This window comes from Mus musculus, chromosome 2, assembly GCF_000001635.26.
Source record: "Mus musculus strain C57BL/6J chromosome 2, GRCm38.p6 C57BL/6J".
Lineage (NCBI taxonomy): Eukaryota > Metazoa > Chordata > Mammalia > Rodentia > Muridae > Mus > Mus musculus.
The window spans coordinates 135,450,976-135,476,068 of NC_000068.7; the positions used below are offsets into that span (position 1 = coordinate 135,450,976).

At 38.7% G+C, this 25,093-nt stretch overlaps 1 protein-coding gene across 3 annotated transcripts in view; it reads left to right on the forward strand.

Moving 5' to 3' along the window:
- The window catches only part of Plcb1 (phospholipase C, beta 1), a 689,095-nt gene extending 664,812 nt beyond the window's left edge, over window positions 1–24,283 (forward strand). For all 3 annotated transcript variants that reach the window (NM_019677.2, NM_001145830.1, XM_006498930.3), the window contains one exon: window positions 21,078–24,283. Coding sequence is in view for 2 of the 3 variants with exons in the window: in NM_001145830.1 (NP_001139302.1) it covers window positions 21,078–21,305 (228 nt within the window). In the remaining variant the exon portion in view is untranslated. The remainder of the gene's footprint in view (window positions 1–21,077) is intronic.
- Window positions 24,284–25,093: the final 810 nt, after the last annotated feature.

Consider the following 25,093-nt stretch of genomic DNA (forward strand, 5'->3'; position numbering starts at 1 on the left):
ATGGGTGGGTGTCCCCATCCCTCAACCAGGGGCGGGGGAAGAGGGAATGCCTAATGTCTAATATGGAATAAGACCTTATTTTAAAAGGGACTTTAGTAAGCAAAAAACCCACTCTGTTTTTCCCAGTTCTCGGTGTCAGGGTAGTATGGTCTGGGGATTAGAATGTCAGAAAAACAAGGGCAACAAAGGCATAGCTAGTAAGAGTTCCTCTCTAACCTGCTACTGTGTTCCCTTTCTGAGACATAACCCAGTGTCTCAGATTGTCACTAAGGCAAGACCACTAGCACCTATGCCTGAAAAGTCACAAAGGTGGCAGCCTATGTTCCTTATTGACTAGTCCATTGTCCCCACAGGCTCTCCTGGGAAAGAAGAGCATATTTCAGTCAGTTCACCCAACACTAAATTCATCATTTCAGGGGGCCCTTGCTCACTGTTGGGTCCTAATTAATCTAAACACACACACACACACACACACACACACACACACACACACACACACACACACACACCTGAATACCTGCACAAATAGCAGTGTTCACCAATAGGAAGCAGTTGACAAGGGTACTCTTTCCATTTAACCCTTCAGGCCCATGTTGATAAAACTAACAATTCTGTTCAAACTTCTGTATCTAAACTTTTCATAAGCACATGACTTCCTGATGGTTTAGTTTTGGATATTTAAAAAAAAAATTTAAAAAAAAAAAACTGTCTTCCCAACTGTGAGATGCTGTTTGGATGTTTCTTGTTGAAGATGTTTTTATTCCAATATAGCCTCTCTCAATCTCATAGAGCAACTTAATTATTCTCATGGATGGCAGGTAATTCAGCTGGGTAATTGCCTACTAGAAGGTGGTAAAACCTGAGAAACAGCAGGAACAGGAGAGGGAAGGGAAAGGACACGCTGAATTACCCCTTGCTAATACCTTTTCTACCAAAATAATCTATATCCATTTGCTTCCCTCGTACTTTTACTTTGTAGAGTAGCTTCCATCAGGAAAGGGAAGAGAACACCAAATTAGTTCTTTGTCTGACTAAAATTCAAAGGGCTTCATTTTAAATCAGAGCTGATGTTTTTATTAGTAGCATTTTGACTTGAAAATGTTGATACTATTGGCTTGTAAGAATGAAATTAAACAAGTTTAATATGTGCATTGGTATGAACGGTATGTGAGCAAGGAAGAGAGGATGTTAACAAGGAGTAATATACTCAAGCATTTAAAAGCAAGAACAAGGGCTACTTCATTTATTTATGCAGTAGGTCCTTGTCTTTGAGACAAAATATTTGGTTAGAAGGCAGCTAAAAAGAATGAATGTTTCATTTGTTGAAGATGGAAAATGTTGAAAATATGACTGTCATAGCTAGATATCTTAAAATAAAAGCCTTATAAGTGTACATTGTGTCCCCAGCATCAGTATTTGATTGTTATTTAGTGTGAAATCTGTTTTTTTCTTGAACAACATTAGCTATTAATCAGTGCAGTAACAAATTACTTGTACAGAACTTTGGTCTTGTTTTGGTGGGACGCACTGCTTTTGAACACGCTGGTATGCAGCCCAAGTCTTATTTATATAAAAGCAGAGCATAATCTTTCTTGACAATTTTTCCTTTGACTTGAAATGTTATGTAACATTTGGCCCCGGGACCAATTGGAATTTTCCTTTATCTGTCTATTCCATATATTGCTTGAGGAATATATGGGGAAGGGCTTGTGTTGGCACATACTGGCCGTGCTCCAACCACAGACCATCAGTTCTCTTGTGTAATCACTTACTTTCTCTATGGAAAGTATTCCTCAACATCTTAGACTTCTGTTATATTTTATATGTGACCACTAAGATTAGGGTCTCTCCATAAGGTCGGGGACAAGATATACTCAAACTTAAATTCAATTGAATATTGGTTGACGGTAAAGTGCTTCGAACCCATGCAAATCTGTGTAGGTTTTTTTTTTTTTTAAAGTAGATGAAGTCATTGGAAAATTTAGGAAGGCTCTCTCAAATCTTTTCTAATAAAGTCAGATCACACTAATATGCATTAGGAACTAGTGTACACCAGGCCCAAAAGAAACTTGCAAATTTCCACCCAGAATGTGCTAGCCAACACATTCACACTAAAAGCTCAGTTAGTGACTTAATCTGTATTCTCTGGAAATAGACTCCTGCAGGTCTTCTTCATGCTCTAACCATCAGAACTCTCTCATATTTTGACATCAGCAGAAACAACTAGTAAAATACAGATAAGTTGGGTCCCATCCTTAGCTTTTCTACATATACAATTAGCCCAAGAATTTGCATTACTAACAAGATTGTGGTGACCTTGATAGCCTTCAAGTCCGTGAGACCTCACACATTTTGTCTGACCTATCCCAACACATTTCTGAGTTGTGTTTTCATTGTGTCACCAGAAGCACATTGCCTTCCTCTGTTAGTGAAACCGAGGAGGCCCTGACGCATTTTCAAAACACTTTGAAACAGGGAAACTTTCCCACCTCTCAAAAAGGCAGGCAATGCAGAAGTTGAAACATTTTCATGGCAGCTGAGAAGTCTGTCAAATTTCTTTTCTTTTTGGAGACACTGAGAATTGGAACCAGGACCTCATGCGTGCTAGAAAAGCATTCTGCTGTAAGCTTGTCCTCAGCCTGCTTCTCATTTCCATTTTGAGACAGAGTCTTGTGAAGTTGCCTGGGCTGGCCTTGAACTTGTGACTCTCTGGCTTCAGCCTCTTAAGTAGCTGACAGTACAGGCCTGTGCCACCTGTAAAACTTATGTCTCATTTATACTCATTCATCATGAGCATGTGTTGAAACAGTGACTCATAGGAGGACTTACATTTATAGGAATTATGTTGCTTCATCTTCCAAGTGGCATTTATGCATCACGTAACCAATTATGCATGATAGTTTTTATGATTGATTAGGTTATTAGTCTCTGCTTTATCATGGGATATTTTTACCCAGGATGTTTTATATTAGTTAGCATAAAATTAGACAACATATTCAGGTTTTTCAAAACCTGTTTAGAATTCTTGAATTTTTGTGGGTTGCTGAGACAGTAGGTCTCACTGCATATCCCTGACTAATCTGTTCATCCTCCTGCCTCCTTCCCATGAGTTCCTGGGATTACAGGAATGTATTACTATGCTTCACCCCACTCTGGCCACTCTTCCTCTCATGGTCATTTTAGAATGTAACAGAAGGACAATGGAAGTGACCCAATGGGCTTGTATTGAACTTAAGTGGCTGTCATTTAGAAAATATGCAAGGGAGCCAGCATTCCATGATAACCATTACTGTGGTCTTGAGTAATTCCTTCCCTGTGATGGCATGGACGGGTGATTGTTCATTGTGTCCTTGCCTGTGTACACATCTTGGAATGATACTTGTCAGTGTATCACGCTATTGTTTTGGAGAAGACATTTTCTCACTAATCTGGGAACTCTGTAAGATCAAGGCTGTTTCATGTTCCTGTCCCTTGTATCACAGGGCCAGGTACAAAGAAGTACACTTTTAAAATCTGGCTGTATGAGATAATCAGGAAATGTATTAGGAAGTGAAGGGAAAAAAATAGACATTAGTGTAAGCAGAAAATGAACCACAGGTCAGGGCTTACTGTCCACTTCCAAGCACATGCTATATATAATGTGAAGCTATGTTGGCTCTCTCACTACTGTGATTAACTGAGTACAGAACAGGGTTAGTGGAACCCAGTAGACTTTCCTGTCACAAGTGAGATGAATCATAGCTCTTGTGCTGTTATTTACCATGCTTAAATCCAGGATTCCTCAGAAAGGATTTTAATCCTCTGCATTGAACAATTTATAGAAGACCCCCCTCCCCCCAGTTTTTGAGACCTATCCAGGATATGGTCGCTGCAAACAGTAAGCTTTTGCTTTTTATCTCTGCCTTGTTACTCAAGCAGAAAAAAAAAAAGGACTGGTGTTTTAAAATTGATTTACAATAGAACTGAACTGAAGTAACCTGACCTGTGGTTATGAAATTAGCTTCACTACAGCAATAAACCATAGATGCTATATATTTTAGCCACTGATGGAAGAAAGGGGCAATTTTTCCCATTTCTATAGTTTCCTTGTAAAAGAAAAAATGATAAAGATTGATGTGAAGTAATAATGTCCCTGGGTTTCATAACACCAGCTCTTTCTTATAGCTATGGAGTAGCTTTAAAGTATTCAAAATTTACAGTTGGCATTATTCTCTAATTTCTACTTTAAATTCAGAATAAGCAAAAAGGCCTACAGCAACTTTAAGAGTCTATCCTTACGTTATAAAGATTGGCTAATAAAGGTGAATCATGAAGAGGAGAAATATTTATAGTATCTTGGTGTATATTCAGCATTTCATTAATTCCAGTGTAAATTAGACAATTTAAATTGTGTGTGTAAGAATGTATCCATAGACTACTAGCTGCTATGACAAACAGTGCCAGAACTGGCTTCTGTTAAATAATAATAGAAGTCATGCATGAATGTTCCCAGTTGGCCACCTTCTTTCTACCTTGTGGTTCAGAGTATCAGGTTCCTTTCATGCTGTGGGTCACATGACAGAGCCACATTGGCAAACTATTAAAACATCATGGTGCCCCTATGTGCTTTTTTAAAAACAATTAATATATTCTAATCCTTTTAAATAAACCATTGTTATCATTCCTGACTTCCTACTCCCTTAGTTTCTCTTCCTCTACCTCCAAGCCAAGTTTCTACTTTTGTGTACTTTCTCTATTGTTTCTTTTAATTATTATAGTTATATGACTGTGCATATATAAATATATCAACAAAACATGCTGAATCCATTTAGTGTTACTCATAGATACTTAGGGCAGCCCATTTGGTATTGGATAACCTACCATGGTCTCATCCCCAGAGAAGACTGATTCTCCCTCTCTCAGCAATAATGAATTGCCCATAATTCTTCATTTAGCGACTGGGCTTTGTGAGAGTTCCAGCATCCATGTTGGCCTGTCTACTAGTGTTGTCAGTGCTCAGGCCTTGTTTTGACTAACATATTGTTAATATTTTATAGGCGCAGCTTCCCTGTTCTATAGAGAAGGCACTGTCTCTCGGTATATGCCTTGGTCTTCTGACCTCTTTTTTGTGTTCCCTAATAATCAGGCTTGACAACCCCAGACTCAGTTGTTCTCTTCATTTTGACCATTTGTGGCGTTCTGTCTGCTTAAAAAAAAAAAAAAGCGTCATTGATGAAAGGTGAGAGCTACACTTACCTGTGCAGTATAAGGATGACTATGTAGGTTATAGTTAAAAGCTATATTAGCTTAAGAAAGTGACAGCAGTAGATATTCCTTTCGAGTCTATGACTTGATCAGTCTTGGGTAGTTGGCTAGGTTTACATTATCAGGCCTGAATTCTCTCCTACTGAGCAGGTCTTAATTCCACTAGACAAGATATAACTGCCACTATAACACCTTCAGGGTATAGTGCCATAATGATTATTATTGTGTCATGTAGATATCACAGCTAGGTATAAGTTTTGGCAGTTTTTCTCCATTGGCAGATTGCATAGCACCTTCTGTACTATGAATGCTAGACCACAGGAAGGAGGCTTTCAGGTGAGATCCATCTCACATCCTGCAACTCCTATATTCAAAGTGTGTGGTGTCTTCAATAGGGACATAACTTCAAATTCTGATAAGTTAACAAAATCAACACCAATTGTCCATATTGCTCTGTGAGGAGATGTCTTAGACTTCTCTGACCAAACCTCAAGAGGAAGTTTCTCATGTCTAGTACTGAAACTTCTCATAGAAAGAATTATTCTTACTCTCATGAGAAGAAAATCCCTAGTGACATAGCATTGTGTGTGTGTGTGTGTGTGTGTGTTTGTGTGTGTGTGCGCGTGTGTGTGTGTACTTATATATAATATGGAATTTTAGGTAAAGATAAAATAAAAACTTGAGATGTATATTAAGAAAATATCTAATAAATAAATAAAAATAAAAAAGAGATAAAATAAAACATTTTCTATGACCTTTTCAAACATCTTCAGTATTAATATTCCCTTCCCCTTTCAGTAAATTGCATCCCTTTTCTCCCCCCAGCTAAACCCTCCCATGTTTCCTGCTCCCTCTCCATTGGGTCCACAACGTGCTATTCCTTCCTCTCAGGCTTCTGCTCTATCCCTTCATCCTCACCATCTTTCTCTCTGCTCTTCTGGTGTCTGCCGCTACTTAAGATTTGCACTCATATCTGAAGGTTAGCGCTAGGAACCACAAATAAGAGCGAACATAGAGAATCTGGCTTTATGTATCTGAAAAATACATATGTATTTTTACATGTTTGTGTTACTACTGTCAATAAATGTTATTATAAAAATTTGCAAATTAATAATAAAAAAATCTTTAAACAGTGAGAATAACCAGACCCAAACTCTATACATCTCAATAAACTTCTCATTAGAATTGTAAACATGTTCCTGGGTTAGGCAATTCCAGCTAGATGTAGTAGATACCAAAGAAAAATGGTACAAATTTTCATAGAGGCCCATCCTGGCTGGAGAGGCCCCACTGAGTGAGATAGCCATCTTCCAGCTTCATAAACAAACACATACAGATCATTGCCCAGATTGTCTACAAGTTGTATATAGACCTGCCTCGTGTTTTGTGTTTTTAATTTATAGGCCAATGCTGAAAAGTCAGAATTAATACAAAATTCAGTATTATTGTCTTCTCTTTTGAAAACAAAAAGCAAACAAGCCACACTTGGGCATGCATTTCACTCGACTATAATCCAGTCAAGAAGACCAGGTAACTATCATGGGCTACTCAGACACGTCTTCTGTATTCACTGCAATTCCCACCTAGCCCTGCCTCACTCACAGACCTTCATGTTGACTCTGTTCTAGCTTGCTGACCATGAGAAGTCCCATCATCATTTTTGACTTCACCTTGGGTGGAGATTTTAGGTCCCTGGCGGTCATAGGCCTTCAAATGCCTAGGAAAAGAGTACCCAGCTCCCTTTCAAATCAACTTGTAAATGGTCAACCCTAAACCCCAGCAATGTAAGCAGGAGGTATAAACATCATGCTTAGGAGTGACTATATATAATTAGGACACACTCGCTCCCTAAGCACCAAAATCAATTATCCGGATAAAACCCTAGGACAGCTTACCACTCTTGAAATATACACTTAGGAAAAAGAAAAACCAAAACTAATTTTAGGTGATCAAGAGAACACTCCTTGGGGACAATCTGAGTTCATCCTAGGACATGTGACAGAGCCTGCCTCTTGTTTTCTAAATGCTCAGGCCAAGTCAAGACAACAGTCCTTGCTGGGGCTGAGGTTGGGCTCTTACCATGTTGCCTGGGTCTTAAAAAGAGCCAGCATCAAGGCGTGCACAGATGAAGAGACTCTTACTTGAGCTGGGGACCACATGAGGGCAGGTCCCTTCTCTGTGAAAAGCCTTCATAGAACCCAAGATTCACTGGGGATGTTCCACTGAGACTCCGCCTATTTGAACTTGCTGCCTTCACTGTGTATAGCGGAGACTTGCTCTGAATGTTGATCCATGTAGGAATTAAATTCAGAGAGTGAATGTAATCCTTCCTCTTGGTAGAAAAGCAATAGAATTTGCTCAATCTAGAATTAGCCTTTGATTAGTGTTTTAGTCCTTCCAACTTTCTAAGGTCATCATAGAGTTTGTGTGTTTAAAAAGTGGATTTCCTCTGTATTTCCTCTCTTCCTGTCCCTCTAGAGAGCATACGTCATGATTTGTAAACATGTTCTTGCTCCTCATAGTTAAATAAGGTGCTACAAGCTAGTGACAATAACTAGTAGTCAGCTGAGCCTTTCATATGGCTTTGGTATATGTCAAAATTCCAGCTTTAATTTTTTGGGGGGTGTCTTTATTTGTAGAGAATACAGCATCTCAAGGTTGCACGCTTTATGTTACATACATGAAGTTTGTCGTCCTTTTTTTTTTCTTCTTCAAAAAGTGCATTTATAAGGGTTCAAACTCTTCATGGGATGTGACTAGAGTCACATGCAAAAGGAAGATCCTGATTGTATTCAAGGTTTCTTAGTGAAATGGAGCTAAGGATTGGGAAAGAATCATAAAAGTCTATCGTCCAAAAAAGCTCTCTGCCTCTTTCCTGGTCATTTTCAATATTTCAACCAAGAAATACAACACCATTTCTGCATAGATCAAACAGCTTCTATCTCTTGCGACTTTGTCCAAAATCTAATTCACGACTTCATGTTATTTCTCAGAGTCCAGTGTTAGTATGTTGTTCTCCATGTAAAGCTCTGAGAACAGTAAGCACTTGATGAATTGTAATTATTGCTATCATTACATTACTATAATTCTTTTTCCGGGCCTGTGTTTTCTTGTTTATTAGCAGTTTGCCGGATTGTTTATACTTTGAAATACTTTTCCTTTTCAACTGTGTTTTTTTTCCTTATTCCAGGTTTCCATTTGCTTGCCCTTTTATACAGTCCCTGGCTCTTTACAGAAATTGTCAAATTAAATTAGACTCATAATGCCAAACAGAAGAACAGCCAGCCCAGCAAATAACCAGGCTCTAAAAACTGAAGAATTACGCAGAGAGAGTGGAAAGCCAGCGTCTTCTAAACAAGACAGATACTGAAATGCCCAGTAAAGGATTAGAAATAGCCTGGGCTGATGGCACATGGTTAGGAATCATTATTTTCCACGAAATCCTACTCTGTGTTACAAGGCCCAGTGTCAGGAAGAATACCACCTTCTCCTTCCCTAGAGTTGCTTTTCAGTGAAATATTCCCTACTTATCTTAGGAAAGCAATTTTGAAATCCTAGGCACTCAACAAAAGCATATTGAAGTGATTTGCTAGTCTTCCCTTGGCACATAGCTACCAGGGTCTATAGTAAGGGCTTCATCAGGAACAACAGGCATGCAGCCTGGATCAAAAGACAGGAGTTTAGTTAGGTTTAAATCGTGATTCTTTTCTAAGTCACTTAGGCGGTAAAAGCTTCTGTTCCTTTAGTTCATGAATGATGGGATTTTTTATAATAATGTACTGAAATTTTATTTTACCTCCAGATTACAAATTAATTCTCCTAAGCTGCCTTCAACCACAGCATAAGTCTTCAAAGATATAGACTGGCGCTTTGGCATTTCAGGAATAATCATAATGTCCCGTTAAACAAGGTTATCTCTGGAGTGTTTAGCAGAATTGAAATTATTTTTCTTACTCATAGTCATGTTTATTCTTAGCTCTAATTGATGACAGTTAAGTCTAAAGAAAGCACCCACTGAAAAAAAGAAAACTCCCAGGCCTCAATAACAGGGCCCTGTAAACGAATAGTATCCTAGAGCCAAAACAAAACTCCCAAGGCCTGGAACTTGGAAGAGATCCCAAGTTGAGATGAAGTAGTTTTCTGAGTCCTCCATCACTACCTTAAATTGTAGTAGAGGTTGCTCCTAGATGTTAAATGGCTAAAATATATATATATACATATATATACATATATATATATATATGTGTGTGTGTGTGTGTGTGTGTGTGTGTGTGTGTGTGTGTGTATGTATTACACATACCACATACCCAAACCTGTGCACACTTGCACATGTGCATACACACACACACACACACACACACACACACACACACGGCAAGCACCTTATTTATTAAACATGGTAAACAACTCATTCTATGTCACAACTATAGAGCTTTTGAGAAAAGTCATGAAAGTCATTAGGAAATGCAATTAACAATGCTGTTTCAAAGACACCAATCTGTCTAGTATTCAAGAACAGTCATTTAACTCACAACGTTGTAAGAGTTAGCTCCTGGTGACTGAGCTTAGCTAGCTCAGTGCATTACAGGTCAGGTAGGTGTCAACATGGCCTTTGTGTGGATTTGCTTTGCACATCTGGGTATCTGAAGTTGTGCAGTCAGTCAATCTAGGCTGTGTCCCACCTTCTACCATATATGAGGATATGGCAAAAGAGCTATAATAAAAGCTAAATGAGGCTTTCTCCATGTTTCTTCATGGTCTATATTACTGATAACATATGATTGGTTAAAACAAATCACATAGCCTTCATATTGAAAGACATGCAAAAATACATACTATGCCTTTAATATGAGGAACTTAGCTATAGTCAAAGGTTATAAGAACAACGATGAGTGAAAATGCCCTGGCCAGTCATCCAGTCTGTCTGGCACAGAAGAGAACTGACTGGATTGTGGTGCTCCCTTGCCACCAGTGAGCCCTATATTCTTAGAAACCACTAACTACTTTGGGCCACAGGTTTGCACTTAGTAAAACGAAAGGGTTTGACTATATAATTGCAAAAGTCCCTTTCCAAGACTTTGAAATCTTGTAGGATTTGACTGCATAATTGCTAACATTCCTTTCCAAGGTTTCTACAGTAATCTCTAGGTGCCTGTGAGATAAGTGCAAAAGAAAATTTGAAAAGCATATCAAAGCTCCGAAGTCTAAAGCATGGGTTGTGTTAAAAAAAATAGTGAGAGTACTGTCTATGGAGGGGTGTGTTCAGATGGCGGCAGTGAAGAAGGAATGGAGGCAGAAGTGAGAGGAAAAGGAACCAGAACTCACTTGTGCTTTTCATCAGATGAAGAGTAAATTTCCTCTGTTACTTAAAGAAGAGTGCACACATAGGAGCTATGTCAGGATGCAAAGGCAGGTTAGGGACCACATTGGGGAAAAAATCACATGATGTCCATATTCTGTTTTCTTTCTTTTATTCACTTAATATCTACATCAGGCTCCGTCTACCTTATCCTTTGATCCTCATATTTCCTTCCTGTGCATTTAGCATCCTCTATTCTGCCCCCTACCCTGTGTTTCCAGTGACTGCTCTGAAACCAACCCTAAGGTCCAGAAGTCTATAATGGAGAGATTTACCAGAAAGAAATCTTTCTGATTGTGTGTGTGTGTGTGTGTGTGTGTGTGTGTGTGTGTGTGTGTGTGTACATATACTTATTTACATATTCCAGCAATAGTGTGGAAGAGGGAGAGAATTCAACAGGAGAAAAGTGCCTGAATACCACTGTCAAAACTGATGTTACACAAAGTGTCATCAGACCAGCAACATCTGCATCATCTGAGAGCTGGTCAGAAATGAAATTTTACACCACCCTTCATAGATCTAGTGTTTCTTAGCCCAAACCTGACAAACCCTAGTTCTTTTGTTTCTATATTAACTTTAGGGAAGCGATAAAGCTTGCTGAGAGTCTCTTTACATAGCATTATTTTTTTAAAAGATTCAGCCTCAACTACAGAATATGTACAGCTCATTATAGATCTATAGCTGATTCTGTATGAAGGAAAAAGACCAAGGTTGCATTTTTATATATTACAGCAAACTTAAAGCCTAAAAATCAGCTATTTGTATACACATGACATGCCTTTAGGTGGAGCACTAAAAAGGGAATCTAAGCTAGAGAACTGTCAGTCTAGGAAATGCCATGTATTATTTGTTCTACAGGAAAGGAAGCACGTTGTGAGATTCCACCCCTGGATATAATAATGTCACAGATACTGTGAGACTCAAATTTTAGCTCTAAAATCCTCAAAAGAATATTTCCAGGGTCACTTTAAGGTCACAATCTAGGCTTCATTGCCAACCCATACATCCTATCCTGGTCTGTGCCATCCCTTCCATCCAACATCATATATATGTGTATATATATATATGTGTGTATATATATATATATATGTAAACTTTCTTATCTCGAAAAGATTCTGAGTTCTTTCTACCACATGGTATCAAACCATTGAAAATATTACTTATTGATAAATGTATCAAAATCAACAGTAAACCAGAATCTAGCCCAAAAGGTAAAATTTAGGAAGAATCATGATCACATTTCATTGACCAAGTAGCCACTCAAGACGGGGCCACTTAGCAGGCAGGGTACCAAATGTGTTTGTGTACAAATCCTGTTCTTTATCTCCTTTCGGAAATAAGAGTCAACACTGATTCGTCACTAAGCAATCACAAGATGCCATACATAGTCTCATTTAAACCCTTTAGCAGGACCCAGAGGAAATCAGTATAGTAATCCTCCTTGTATTTTTGAGACAATTGAAGAGTCCGGGAGATGACGTGTGAGTAAAAGCATTGCTTCACAAGATTGATGACCTGAGTTCAATCCCCAGAACCCAGAGTGGAAGAGATAAGATACATGCATGTTCTAACATAATAAATAAAATTAAAATTGAAGACAATTGAAACTCCAATAGATTAAATGAGCTTTCCAAGGTCAGTGTTATCTAACGGACACACTTGATACCAGTTTAGTTAAGAGTCTTATCTGGCCCCGGAATTATCCTCCTTGTGTGAATCTCTGGCAACAGGTAATTCATGGTTTCCTTGTAGACCCTTTACAATAAGCGCTATTGCTAGCTAATGTTTGCTTATGAGATGAAAGCTAATTAATTTTATTGTTTATAGCAAATGTAATTACTTGGGAAAATCTGGCAAAAAATAAGTGTGCTGTGCTCATCCCCCTGATAGAAACACTTGGCTTTATCTTGTGAATTCACTGCACTCTCCAACATGGGCATGAAATGTCAGTTTTGTTTCTTTTTCCTTCTTCTTAAACCCAGAAGTCTTTTATTCTTCTGATTTATTTATTTCATATCCCAAGTATTTCCTGTTTGACCTAGAAACGCACTGATCATCACTTTGCTCCTTCTTTAAGTTTTCTGTTGCCAATGGCAACCTTGAGTTACAAGGTCCAACATAAACAGAGTTTCCCTAGGCATGTCTGTGACTTTGAACTTCACTTCATGGTCACTGGTACCTGCTTGTCTGTTTGGCTCACTCCTGGCCTGTGTTATGAGGGACTCCAATGTGCCTGAATTTGACTCTTCAGTGCTAAGCCCTCACAGGTAACAACAGTTGCTGAACGGTTAGTTTGTGCTTCAATTTACTGACACTGTATTCCTTATTCACATCAGTAATTTGAATTAGAAGCTCTACTTGTTTGTTTTTTATTATTGATTCTGATTTCCAAATCTCTTGGCAAATGTATGTCCTCCATAGACCCTATGAATCATTTTACCTTTGCCTATACTTGTTTTAATAATTCTCATCTGTATGGTAGAGATCTTTGACCTTACACAGCACTTCTCACCCATTCTGGCCCAACACAGAAGCCTGGTCCTGCAGAATGGAGATTCTCCTATGCTACCCATGGAGCCTCCTCCTGTGGAGGGCTTTTCTTATTTTCATGATTTAGGGGGGTTTCTATATTCAAACCTAGCTAGAAATTTCAGCAAAGATCATTGTCGTTTTATTTAGTGTTTCTCAGTGTTTAGATAAAAAATGCATTTCTCATGTATCCGTCCATATTGATTCAAAGTCTCATGGAAACTTAGTCTTACAAAACCTAGAAGAAAACACATTTAAAAAAAAAAAACCAGAGTGATGAGGATACAAAGTAGAATCTGCTTTTCCCACATGGTACTTTTTGAATGATCCTCAGGTAACCTGACTGGCCTCGCTCTGTACTTTTCTAAAAATTCATGAACTTATTCTAAATATAAGACAGGACCTTACAAGGTAGTTTAGGCTAAATCTGAAACTACCCATTCTGTGAATATATTTTAGGAAGGGTGTGTGTGTTGTTTTGAATATCCATTTATCTAACTGATGAAGTTTAAGCCAGAGAACTATATTCTCTGCAATGGTCATTGATTATACCACACAACCTGAGTTTTGCCTTTTTCTATTTATTTTTTAAAACGGATATTAGATTTTGTTTTCATTTTAGAAATACACTTTTGTGCCAAAAATAATATAATCACATTGCCCTGAAAGTGGGAAGTAGAAGAAATGAAAATACTCAAGATCCCCACATAGTTCATGTTCTCGTATTTCCTTTGAACAGAGCTCTCGGTTTTTATATTTTTCTCATATTTACAGAAGATGTATACAAGTCTAAGTGTACTTTACAGTTATTGTAACAGTCATGACACATTCCATACCACCCCTGTTTCTCTGCTTCCAGATCCATTTATTTATTTACACTTATTTGCATATATCATATGTTGCTAAATAGAATCCTTTCACAGAAATACTTGTGTTTGGATGATTTTTAGTTTCTAGGCTAATTTGTTTTACTATTTTCCCTTATCTTTAGTAATAAATTTCAAAATATTTTATGCAAAATACTAAATATAACTACCTCCCAAACAAACAAAAAGAAACAATATAATGTAAGAGGGTTAAAAGGGGACTGGAGAGAGGGCTTAACAGTTAAAGGCACTGACTAGTCTTCCACAGGACCCTGATTCAATTCCCAGCACCCACACAGCAACTTGCTGTCTCTAACTCCAAGATCTGACACCTTCACACAGACATACATGTAGACAAAACACCAATGCACATAAAGTATAATTATGGGGATAGATAGATAGATAGATAGATAGATAGATAGATTATCAGGAAAAGAATTTTAACTATATATGGTAGCTACTACTGGCAAAAAAAGAGAGAGAGAGAATAAACTAACCTAAAATATATAATGAGAACAAACTACCTGTGAATTCTTCAAAGACATCACAAGTACAGGAAGAATATAATTATTTTAGACAAACTTTAACAGGGAACTATTCTTAGCCAAAAATATTCTGGGAATTAAAAGAATCTTGTAAAAATTGGAATGCTACCTTGTTATTTCAATGATCATAATATTGAAACTTTCTTCATAATTGACATAAAGTATGAATGTCAATACAATAATACAATCATGTCTTAGTTAAGGTTTTACTGCTGTGAACAGGTACCATGACCAAGGCAAGTCTTATAAAAGACAACATTTAGTTGGGGCTGGCTTACAGGATCAGAGGTTCAGTCCATTATCATCAAGGTGAGAGCAGGCAGCATCCAGGCAGGCATGTTGTAAGCATAGCTGAGAGTTCTACATCTTCATATGAAGGCTGCTTTTGGAAGACTGGCTTCCAGGCTGCTAGGATTAGGGTCTTAAAGGCCACTTCCACAGTGACACACCTACTCCAACAAGGCCTAATCTTCTAATAGTGCCACTCCTTGGGCTGAGCATATACAAACCATCACGAATCAGAAGGCAAACTTTCCAGTGTAAGAAAAAAATGATTAAGTTAGGCAGAAACTATATGTAATGTTGTATTTAAAATTGATGTGTGACATGGTGGTGTGCACTTGCTATGCCAGCACTTAGGAATCTGAAGCAACAGAAAGAATGTGGGTTCAAGAGCCATCTGGTTGACATAGTGAGTTCCAATCCTACTTGGACTACAGGGCATGACTCTGTCTCAAAAGTAAAGCAAACAAAATCATTTGAAATAGCAGTATATACCAATAACTTTTCAAAGTATATTTCTTTGCCATACTGTGAGGCAGCCTGTGCTTGTTGATTGAAAGCAGCAAGCACTTCTGGGTTCCGGGGCTGGGCTTATTAAAGCTTTCATGGGAGGGACCAGAGCTTCCTCAGAAATCAGCTTCTTCTGGTTTTGATACAGGGACCATTCAGAAGTGTCTGGACATCTGGTACATACACACACACACACACACACACACACACACACACACACACACACATACACACACACACCACTACTCCCTCCCTCCCCTTTCCCCCTTCAAGCAATTAAATACTCAAAAATTGAAAAGGACACTCTAACAAATCTCAGAGCCAGCCTGAAAGGGCCCCCTCAGCCACACACCAGACATGTGAGCTTTGCTATGAACAAACGGAAAGCACAAAACTGTTAGAACTGATTAAAATCCAAGGAATAAGTAAGAATTGTCTGCATTTATTTGGGGAAAGAGAAACGGGGGGGGGGTGACAAGAAGGAGGAGAAAGAGGAGCAGAAGGAATTATGTAACTATAAAAATTTTTTTACTCTCACCATTTCTTATTCAGAAAATTTGTAATTAAAGAAAAAGAGGGAAACCTTTAACTTTTGCTCTGCCTTCAGGGAGAACTTTAGTCCAGGGTGAAGGTTGTTAGTAGACACAGATGGCTGCTTTGCTTTTTGAGACAGGGTTTTGCTGTTTATTACAGAAAGAGTACCATCTAAATCTAAAATTGTTACAAATCACCGTCTACCTCCAATGAAGAGTAAAGAATTACTAGTTATATAAGAAGTTATGGAGGAAACTTCATACAGATTTGTAATTTGACCTCACAGTGTAACTGACTATTGGAAGGAGAAAAAAAAACAAAAAACAAAAAACAAAAAAAAAAAAAAAACAAAAACAGATCTTTGCAAATCAAAGGGGCAGCAGTTACCAAGCTATCTCTAAGAACATTCAATGTTGATAGTAAAACCGGCTGATTTCGACACCTACAAACATATAGCCCCAGGAGTTAGAAACAAATGCCTGCTGAACATTCCTGCCAAATCAAATGTTTAAGTTCCATATAATGAAATCTATAGTTACCTTCTAGTTTTCAAGAGCCAACTTAAATGGCATTGCAAGCTACTAGCCACACAATCTCAGAATGTGTGTGTTCAGTTAAAAAAAAGACAGTGATCAATACCTGAAATAGGAAAGGTGAGAAAGATATAACAAAAAATAATACAATTAATAATTGTTACTATTTTCCTGAAACTGATTAAGATACTGCCATTATGTTAAGAAAATATCCTTATTTCCAGGTGACATGTGTTCATGTCTAAACAATTTCAAATGGTTCCGCAGATACTTAGAATAATAGAAAATGCAAGTTTTAGAAAAAAAAGTAAAAATGTAAGATTATTTACGGATATCGACACTCAGCTATGTTTCCATTACCATCATGGCTCATTTATTTTGCCTCTGCAGTCAACATCATAATGCTTCAAGCATCCTTAGCCATACGCCTATAAGCCAGATTCCAGAAGGTAGACTTACCCAATCAAAGGCTATGTATGTTGTCCTTTTCTTTCTTTGCTTTTTGTTAATTTGGTTTTGCCTTAAACTACTTTGGGGTTTCTTTTTTAATATAAAGAGGTACTTGTAACACACAATAAGTGTAAGTAAAAGGCTGTCTCCTGGGGACACAGGGGCAGCTTTGGGCAGTCAGGCCTTTATCTCATATCCAGACTGATCTTGGACTCATTCCCAGGTGACCCTCTGGCTCCGTTCTGAAAAGCCAAGACTACAGCCCCAGCTTCTGCCGCAGCACACAGTTAATGCTGTCTGCCTGGCACGTACTCATGCTGGGTTCAGACCTCGTGGAGCCTAGTAAGCTAACAGCTTCTCAAACAGAACACTGGAGAAACCAGTTTCTGAGGATCTGCCCAGCTTCACTTAGAGGTCATTTGTAGCACAAAAATCTATAGGAAGCAGAGAAAGGGCTTTCCACTTGATGATGTGGGATGAAGTGAAGATGGTAGCAGTGTCTGTCACCTCACTCGCCTACATCCCAATCATGTCTAAGGCAGGGAGTCCAAACCTTTCCGTCTTCAGATTAACGCAGAATATAAGTGAGAGGAAACTACGTGGTGTGGGCTTCGGGGTCCATTCTGTCTTCAGATGTGACAAAGCAGTGAGTGTCCTCACATCTCATCGCCACACTTGAACCCAGCCGTAAGGATCGGGCACCTGCTACAGGGAGGCCAGCCCCTGAAGGGGACACCAGGGGAAAGCACACTTTCTGCTGGGTGGGCACACCTGTTTTCCTATCTACAGCTAGTACCAGATTATGGCCCAGTGTCAGACAATGTTGTCGGACTGACAATTATTATTTTGTCTGACTGCTGACAGTAAAAAGTCAGAAATTCCTGCATGAAAATTTTCAATTTCTGGGTTTTGTTGCTGCTATTGTTTGTTTGTTTGTTTTATTTTTGTTTTCTTGGAAAACCAGCATCTAAGAAGCCTGAGCCAGAACCTAGCTAATGACACCACCTTTAGTTGGATCACATCTTCCCTAGTCCCACCCCTCCTCCTCTGTCTTACACAGCATGCTTTTCAAACTAACCTGACTTTCTCAGCCATGTAATCAAAAGTGCTTGAGCCATACCAGCTCTAGTTGGATGGGGCTTTCCGGGAATGGCTCCAGGAATTCATCTGTATAATATATATATATGTATATACATATATATATTATTTTTTTACAAGGAACAAATCACTAGTTTATAAGAAAACTAAAAGAAAATTTTCTAACTTGACATCTAATAGTAAATACAATTTTTAAATTGACTTATTAATAATTGAATGATGTTTCTAAAGAATAGCATATATGACATTTCATCTCAACTGTTAGGCAGTGACCTAGTTTAGAATGCAATAGAAATCTGCTTCTACCTCAAGATAAGAAGAAAAGTCCAGGATAGTTATGACTTAGCCACAATTAGGTCAATGATTACAAACTGTTAAGCATCATTATTAAAATTAAATTATCAAAATTAAGTCTTTACAGGAATCAAATTACCAACATCCCTAAAAAGTGTTGGCTGATTGTTTGGCATTTCCTCATATTTCTTTTTCTTTTCAAAAATGAGGATGATGACGATTATGATAATGAATCATTCTGAAATTGCATAGTGTCTTATACAACATCTTAGGAGAGACTGTTTGCTAGGTCAGGTCCAATACACCCGTAGTTGAAGATCCACCCATCAAACCTAAATAAAAACAGCCATCTTCTGCGGCCACAGTGCTGCTCTTCCTTTCCTTAGGTTACTTGGAACTGAAACTAATCACAAGTGTGCTGGATTGAAGGCTGTGAGCGGATAGAGGCAGTTGCTGGGAATCCAGACCTGTCATCTGGGTTGGAATCACTCTAGCAAACTGAGCAAACCATGCTTTCTTCTGAATTTTTTGGGGCAGCGTGGGGAATGAAAGGAAAGTTCTTTCTTGTCTGACTCTGAAGTGATTTTTTTTTTTGAGCCAAAGAATATGAGGCCATGTTCATGATGTCCTTGCTCCATCGTAATCCAGTATCCAGTGCATTTTGGGGGCAGTGGGCTCTCCTCTCTATTGATCCAATAGAAGTCTTGTGTTCTCTCTCTCTCTCTCTCCTCTCTCTCTCTCTCTCTCTCTCTCTCTCTCTCTCTCTCTCTCTCATATATTTTTTGTTGTATTTTCTTTGAGAAGGGAGAAAGTTGATTTCTGAATACCCAGACTGAACCTTTCCCCACACTCAACTTGATATATGCTATGTGGGGAGAGGTCTTTCAGCAAGATCCAGAATTTACTGTCTGCTATCATTCCAGTCCACTGATTTTTAGAAACTGTAACAATTTTTCTTTGGAAAGGAAATGCATTGTGTATACCATGCCATGCTTCAGGAAGGCCTGGTTTGTACTCTACAGAAATTAACCTTTCTGCAATACAGCGCAGAGGGGAGAGCACTGGAAGGAGAGACCACACAAGGACCACAAATAACTGTTATTCTTGCTGAGTTTGTCATAGATTTACCGCAACTTTCTGTATTTCAAAACTTCGAGAGTTTCAGAGTTGCAGAGTTTTAGAGAGTTTTAGAGTTGTATCACATCGATGCAGAGACGAAATAACTAAGACTTGACAGAATATCTCTGACCTAACTAAAGAGAGAGTGAATGAGTTGAGCTACTAGATGCTGCCAAATGGCTAACAATGTCCAGAAAAGAGGTTCAGACTCACCAAGGCAGTAGCCCTTAGGACTGACTTCACAGTAGAAAGCCCCAGAGTCAAGGCCAAGCCTGAGAGGGTTCACCTGTGGTTGCAGATGGAGGATACACAGCCAGGATATGGCCAAAGTGGAACTGGAGCCTTAAAAAGATAATCAGCATAGGTAATGAGAGCTGGCTAGCAGTATTGCCATCGCGCAGCGGAGAATGCAGAGGCTAGGCCCACCCTCACCTCCCAAGCGAGAGTCGAGGCCAAGCCACACAGTCTGTTCACATCTGAGGGCAGACAAACACCAAAACCATTTTCAGGTCTTAAGAACTCTCCAGGTTCCTTTGTCCATATTTTGTATTTTAAAATTCAATGTGCAGCTCAGGCTAGCCTTTTACCAATGGTGATCCTCCTGCCTCACCCACCCAGGTGCTATCTAAAGGAGTTGCCTCAAGGATAATAAAAGGCAACAAAGGACCATTGTCTTCAGGATATTTTAAAATGTGGAGTTTCCTTTGGGCTCAGACCACAGGGGCTTCTTGTAAGCAGCTCCGAACACCCTCACCATTGTGTGAGAAAGCGCTTTACAGCCTCTTTATAGCTAAGGCAACTGTGTCAGTCTGTATGTGAAGAGGTCCTCGATATTAAAAAGGGCTTGCAAATTTCCAAGGCATAAAACAGGTCAAATAGAAGACATTTAAAAGGTAACTGTAGCACTTTAAAAGACAAATAAAAATGGTGGCGAGAAAGACGAAATAAGGAAGTGATTTGAAAAAGAACTCACAGCAAAAGTTTGTGCATGAGCAGGGTTCATATGAAAATAACACACCAAGCTTCTCGGGAAAGCAACAGTTCTCAACCTGTGGGTCCCAAACCCATTGATGATCAAACAACCTTTTCACAGGGTGGTATATCAGATGTCCTGTGTATCAGATATTTACATTATAATTCATAACAGTAGCAAAATTACAGTCATGATGTCACAATGGAATAGTTTTGTGTGATCAACTGTGTTAAACAGTGTTGGCATAAGGAAGGTTGAGAACCACTGTTTTAAAGGCACCAGTGGACTTGTGGCATTGACCATGCAGCGGGTCCTGTGGAAAACCAAAATACTAACTGAATAAACAAACTAGAAGCACTCAGTCTTAGTTTCCCAGCCTCAAAGCTGAAACCCTGCTGTTGACACTACTCAATCCCTGAGCATAAGAATTTCAATCATTATATACTTCTTCTGTAAACTTTTCCAAGGGTGTGTGAGTGTGTTTAGAGTTCAGTTTATTCGTCTTCGTCCAAGTCCTTAGGCTTGTTACACTACATGACCACAACTTGATTTTCAGCTGGGAACGAATGGTATGTCCTACTAAACTGTTACTCACCCGTACTGTGGCTGACCGGTGAGTGGCATCCTAAGTCCATTTATCCTTACTGTGCCCTTTACACATCATTGGGAAGGAGTGTCTGTATGGGTGAGTTGAGAAATATAAATGGCCTCAACCTTTTTTCCTCTCTTGATGTCTCTCAGCTGCAGACGGAGCTGGAGCAAGAATACCAAGACAAGTTCAAAAGGCTGCCCCTGGAGATTCTGGAGTTTGTACAGGAAGCCATGAAAGGGAAGATCAGCGAGGACAGCAATCACGGCTCTGCCCCTCCCTCTCTGGCCTCAGATGCTGCAAAGGTGAACCTCAAGTCTCCCTCCAGTGAGGAGATAGAAAGAGAGAACCCAGGAAGAGAGTTTGATACTCCTCTGTGATGCCCCTGTCAGGCCTTCCAGACATGCACAGCTGCTTGAGCTCCAGTGGACTCTAATGACAAATATCACTGCCTGGGCCATCTTCCTGAGAAATATCCCTTAGCCTGAAATCCACACCAAAGGGAGACTTCCAGAAGGATCCGTGTGAAGGTCCCATACCCTGGTTCCATGTGTCATGTGGAAACTATTGCCAGTCTTAGACAGAAGGGTGCATGTATGCAGGATTTTTCTTTTTGTCCCAATAGTAAATTAAGAGCAGGCAGCTCCCAGGCTCCATGGAATATGTAATGAAGGACAATGTCTTCTTGGACGAAAATGAGAGCTCCTGTCTTCATTTGAAGCTCTGGTGTACAGTATTTCAAAGTAAAAGAAATAGTTTGAGAAGTGCGCAGCTCCATTTAACACTATGGAACATTCCACTTTGAGCATTGTTTTCCTAACTGCCCCGCAATTCCATGTTTTCAAGTTAACGTGTATAGTGAATTGTGTCATCCTTTGCTTTGCAGGCACTGGTGGCTTGCCGTTTGCTAATTTATTTATCACAGAGGCATCTGTATTTGCTATTGACATGGCTTTATTAGATACCATAGTGACTCATATAAGCTGGTTTCTTTTATAAAATAAAAAAAAATCACATGATTGTATCATTTCCCAGTGAAGCCATTTCATGATTAGCAATATGGGTTGTATATTTGGCTGCACGTCTTTGGGTATCTATCAGTTGTTGACCTGAACCTATCAAACAGCTACAACATATCTGATCTGTTGAATCAAGATATCAGCCAGCCTGAACAGGATCCAGTGGGCTATTTTATTGTCAGATATTTTTTGTGGTTCATTTATTTTTACTGTAGAAAAGAAGATAGAATATTTATCTAAATGCACATGTATAAATGATACACATTATCTCCATGTATATAGTACACGTATGCACCCAGCCATGTAAGTGTACACACATACATACGCATGAGTGTAAATGTGTGTTTATTAATTGGCAGTGACCCAAATCTCTTCCATAAGATTTAAAAGCAAGTTCAGGGATACATGGACAGAGAAGAAATGGGTCAAATATATGTTATATGGATAATTAAATTATATGGGAATGCTAAGAATCAGTTTATGAAGTCATTGATGCAACTTGAGGTAGTCTTAGAATTTAGGAAATGAATTTACTAAAAAAATTTGAAGGATCAAAAATTGGATTTTAAGTGTCAGACTTTGAGCTTGTTTTAATGGTCAGGATATGCAAAAATGCATAGGAAATAGAGTGCAAATGTATTACTACTATCTTCAATAAATTTTAACTGAGTAATTTCAGTTTTATTCTGACAGTAATAAAGCTCTGGTTATATTTTAGTTTGTATATTTACTTCACTTAGTTATGTTTTGTTTAATTCTTATTTTCTTCTAAGGAGAATAAGAGACAAATTATATCATGTTAAAGCTAATAAAATCATTGTTAAAAGGTCTTAAGAAATAATATTATATAGAAAAACTATGGTTTTAGAGAGTGGGACAAAGAACATTAAAGCCCAGCAGTAACAATGCCCATGGCTTTGTTTTACTTTAAAGGGAACCTGTCTGTTTATAATTTTGCAAGGCAAATAACAGTTGTGTCCTGAAATTTTGTGTTTTAAGAATTTAATATTTTTCTGGAAATGATTTTATTTAACTTTAAGCAATAACTAGGACCATAATTAAGTTTTAATCAAAATGAAGGCTTGCTTCAAACACCATGAAAGTGTTTGATCACACACACACACACACACACACACACACACACACACACACACACACTTACTGAGACGAGACATAAGGGGGAAATCACATCCCCTTTAGAGATGATTGTATTTTATCTGAAGGACCAAGAGTGTTAATTAACTTACTAAAGCTTACCTTCCACTGAAGAGAGATCTCTTGTGAACCATTTAACTTTTGCACTTTGAAGGAAAGGAAAGGAATTACTCAGAAGGAAGTGAGACGGTCCAAATGGAATGCTGAATTTTACAAACACAGTCACAGACTGTTGGAAATTGGAGAAGAGTGAACGGATAACAGGATTCGAAACCAAACACACTGGTGGTTATGGCAGGACATTGGATTTCATCATAGTCCATATAGTGACCGAGGTTGAATAACCTTGACTTTCAAATCCTGTTTTGGTAGTTGGACTTCATTATCTTGGTGATTCTAGTCATTTTACAATGTTTTGTATCTGGTCATTTACTGTAATCACATTTTTTATATCTGTACAGTGACACTTTTTGCAGTTGTGGGGTAGTGTGTATCACTGTGCATCTTGCATCATCGAAACTACTACCATGATACTATCCATCGATAATATTAATATTACTTGAAAATAGACAAAGGTAAAGAAAAGGGGTCTATATGATGTGCAGTTTTGTGCCTTTATGTACTTGCCTTGTTCTTCGTTGAATGTGTGAAATTCTGTACTGTGGATTTTCCTAGAGTAGAGAGTAGAGTCATGCATTAAAATAGGCTGTATCCCTGACACCTTTAAACTACTGAGAATAATGTGGTTGGGCCGTGTAAATCAGTGTTCAAAGTTCTAATGACATGACATGTGCTCTGTTTTTTAACATTTCAGTACCACCACACATTAATTAATACTCCTGTAATAGATAAGAAGTCATTAATTAAGTTCCAAAAGAAAGGGCCATTGCTTGCATTCCTTTGAATTTAATGTTGCCCTTGTGCACTGTGTTAATACTGTTCGGAATGGATTGAACATTGTGATTCCCGCCTTTTAAGAGGAGAAAGAGGGAGAGGGCAAAGTATTTGATGCTCTTAAAATGTACATATTTGGGTTCTATCTGAAATTATTTAAAATGCATAATTCACATTTTTGTAATCATTCTATGCAATTTTGTGGCATGATGTTTCTTCCACTTGTAATTTTATGTGCTTTCATCACACAAAAATTGTCCAAAGGAAACAATAAAAATTTCTTAACACAGTCCAGCTGGACCTTCTTAGAGTCACAGCCCACTTTACAGGGGTCAGTGACAATGACCATAATGCCAGTCATCAGAGTATAATGCCCACCTTACACAACACACCAGTGCCCAGGCAGACTAGACGCTGTGGTGCTGTGCAGAGTGCACAGCTGTGACTGCTGTCACTCCCTCCAGGAGTGGCTTGTCACTCCCCCCACGATGGAGACTCTTTTTCCTTTCTCTTGGTCATCCCGTTCTTTCTCCCTTTCTTCCTAACCTAAGAATGGCAAAGCAACTGATTTTTGAGAAATTATGGAAATGAGAAGAACAGATGGTGCACCTTACAAGCTTCTGAATGAAATCTGTAGTTTGCAACACTGGTGGGAAAGGGAATATACATGTGAGTTCTCTGTGTCACAAAGTCACCTCAAATGCAGCATACCAGTTATCTATTGCTATGCAGACCTGACTCCAAATGATCTCTTGTCTGTCATAGACTTAAGGGACAGAGACAGGAATTCAAGTAGAGCTGGGTTGAGAATGGCCTGCCTTAGTCTACCTGCAATGCCTGAGGAAGAGCCTTGGGGCTTGACTTTAGACATCCATATATGGAGTGATGCATCCGCTGGGAGACTCTGGGGCTCTAAGCTAGAAGACCATAGTGCCTTCACCGTAGCCTACGCTTCCTTACATGTAATGAAGTAGCTGGAATCCAAAAGTAAGCCTTCTGAGACAGCCATGAAGGAATGGGGAAACATCTTTATGACTACACATAGAAGTCATGCGCGCTCTTGCACACTGTGTACACTGATGCTGTCACAATCTCTTTCC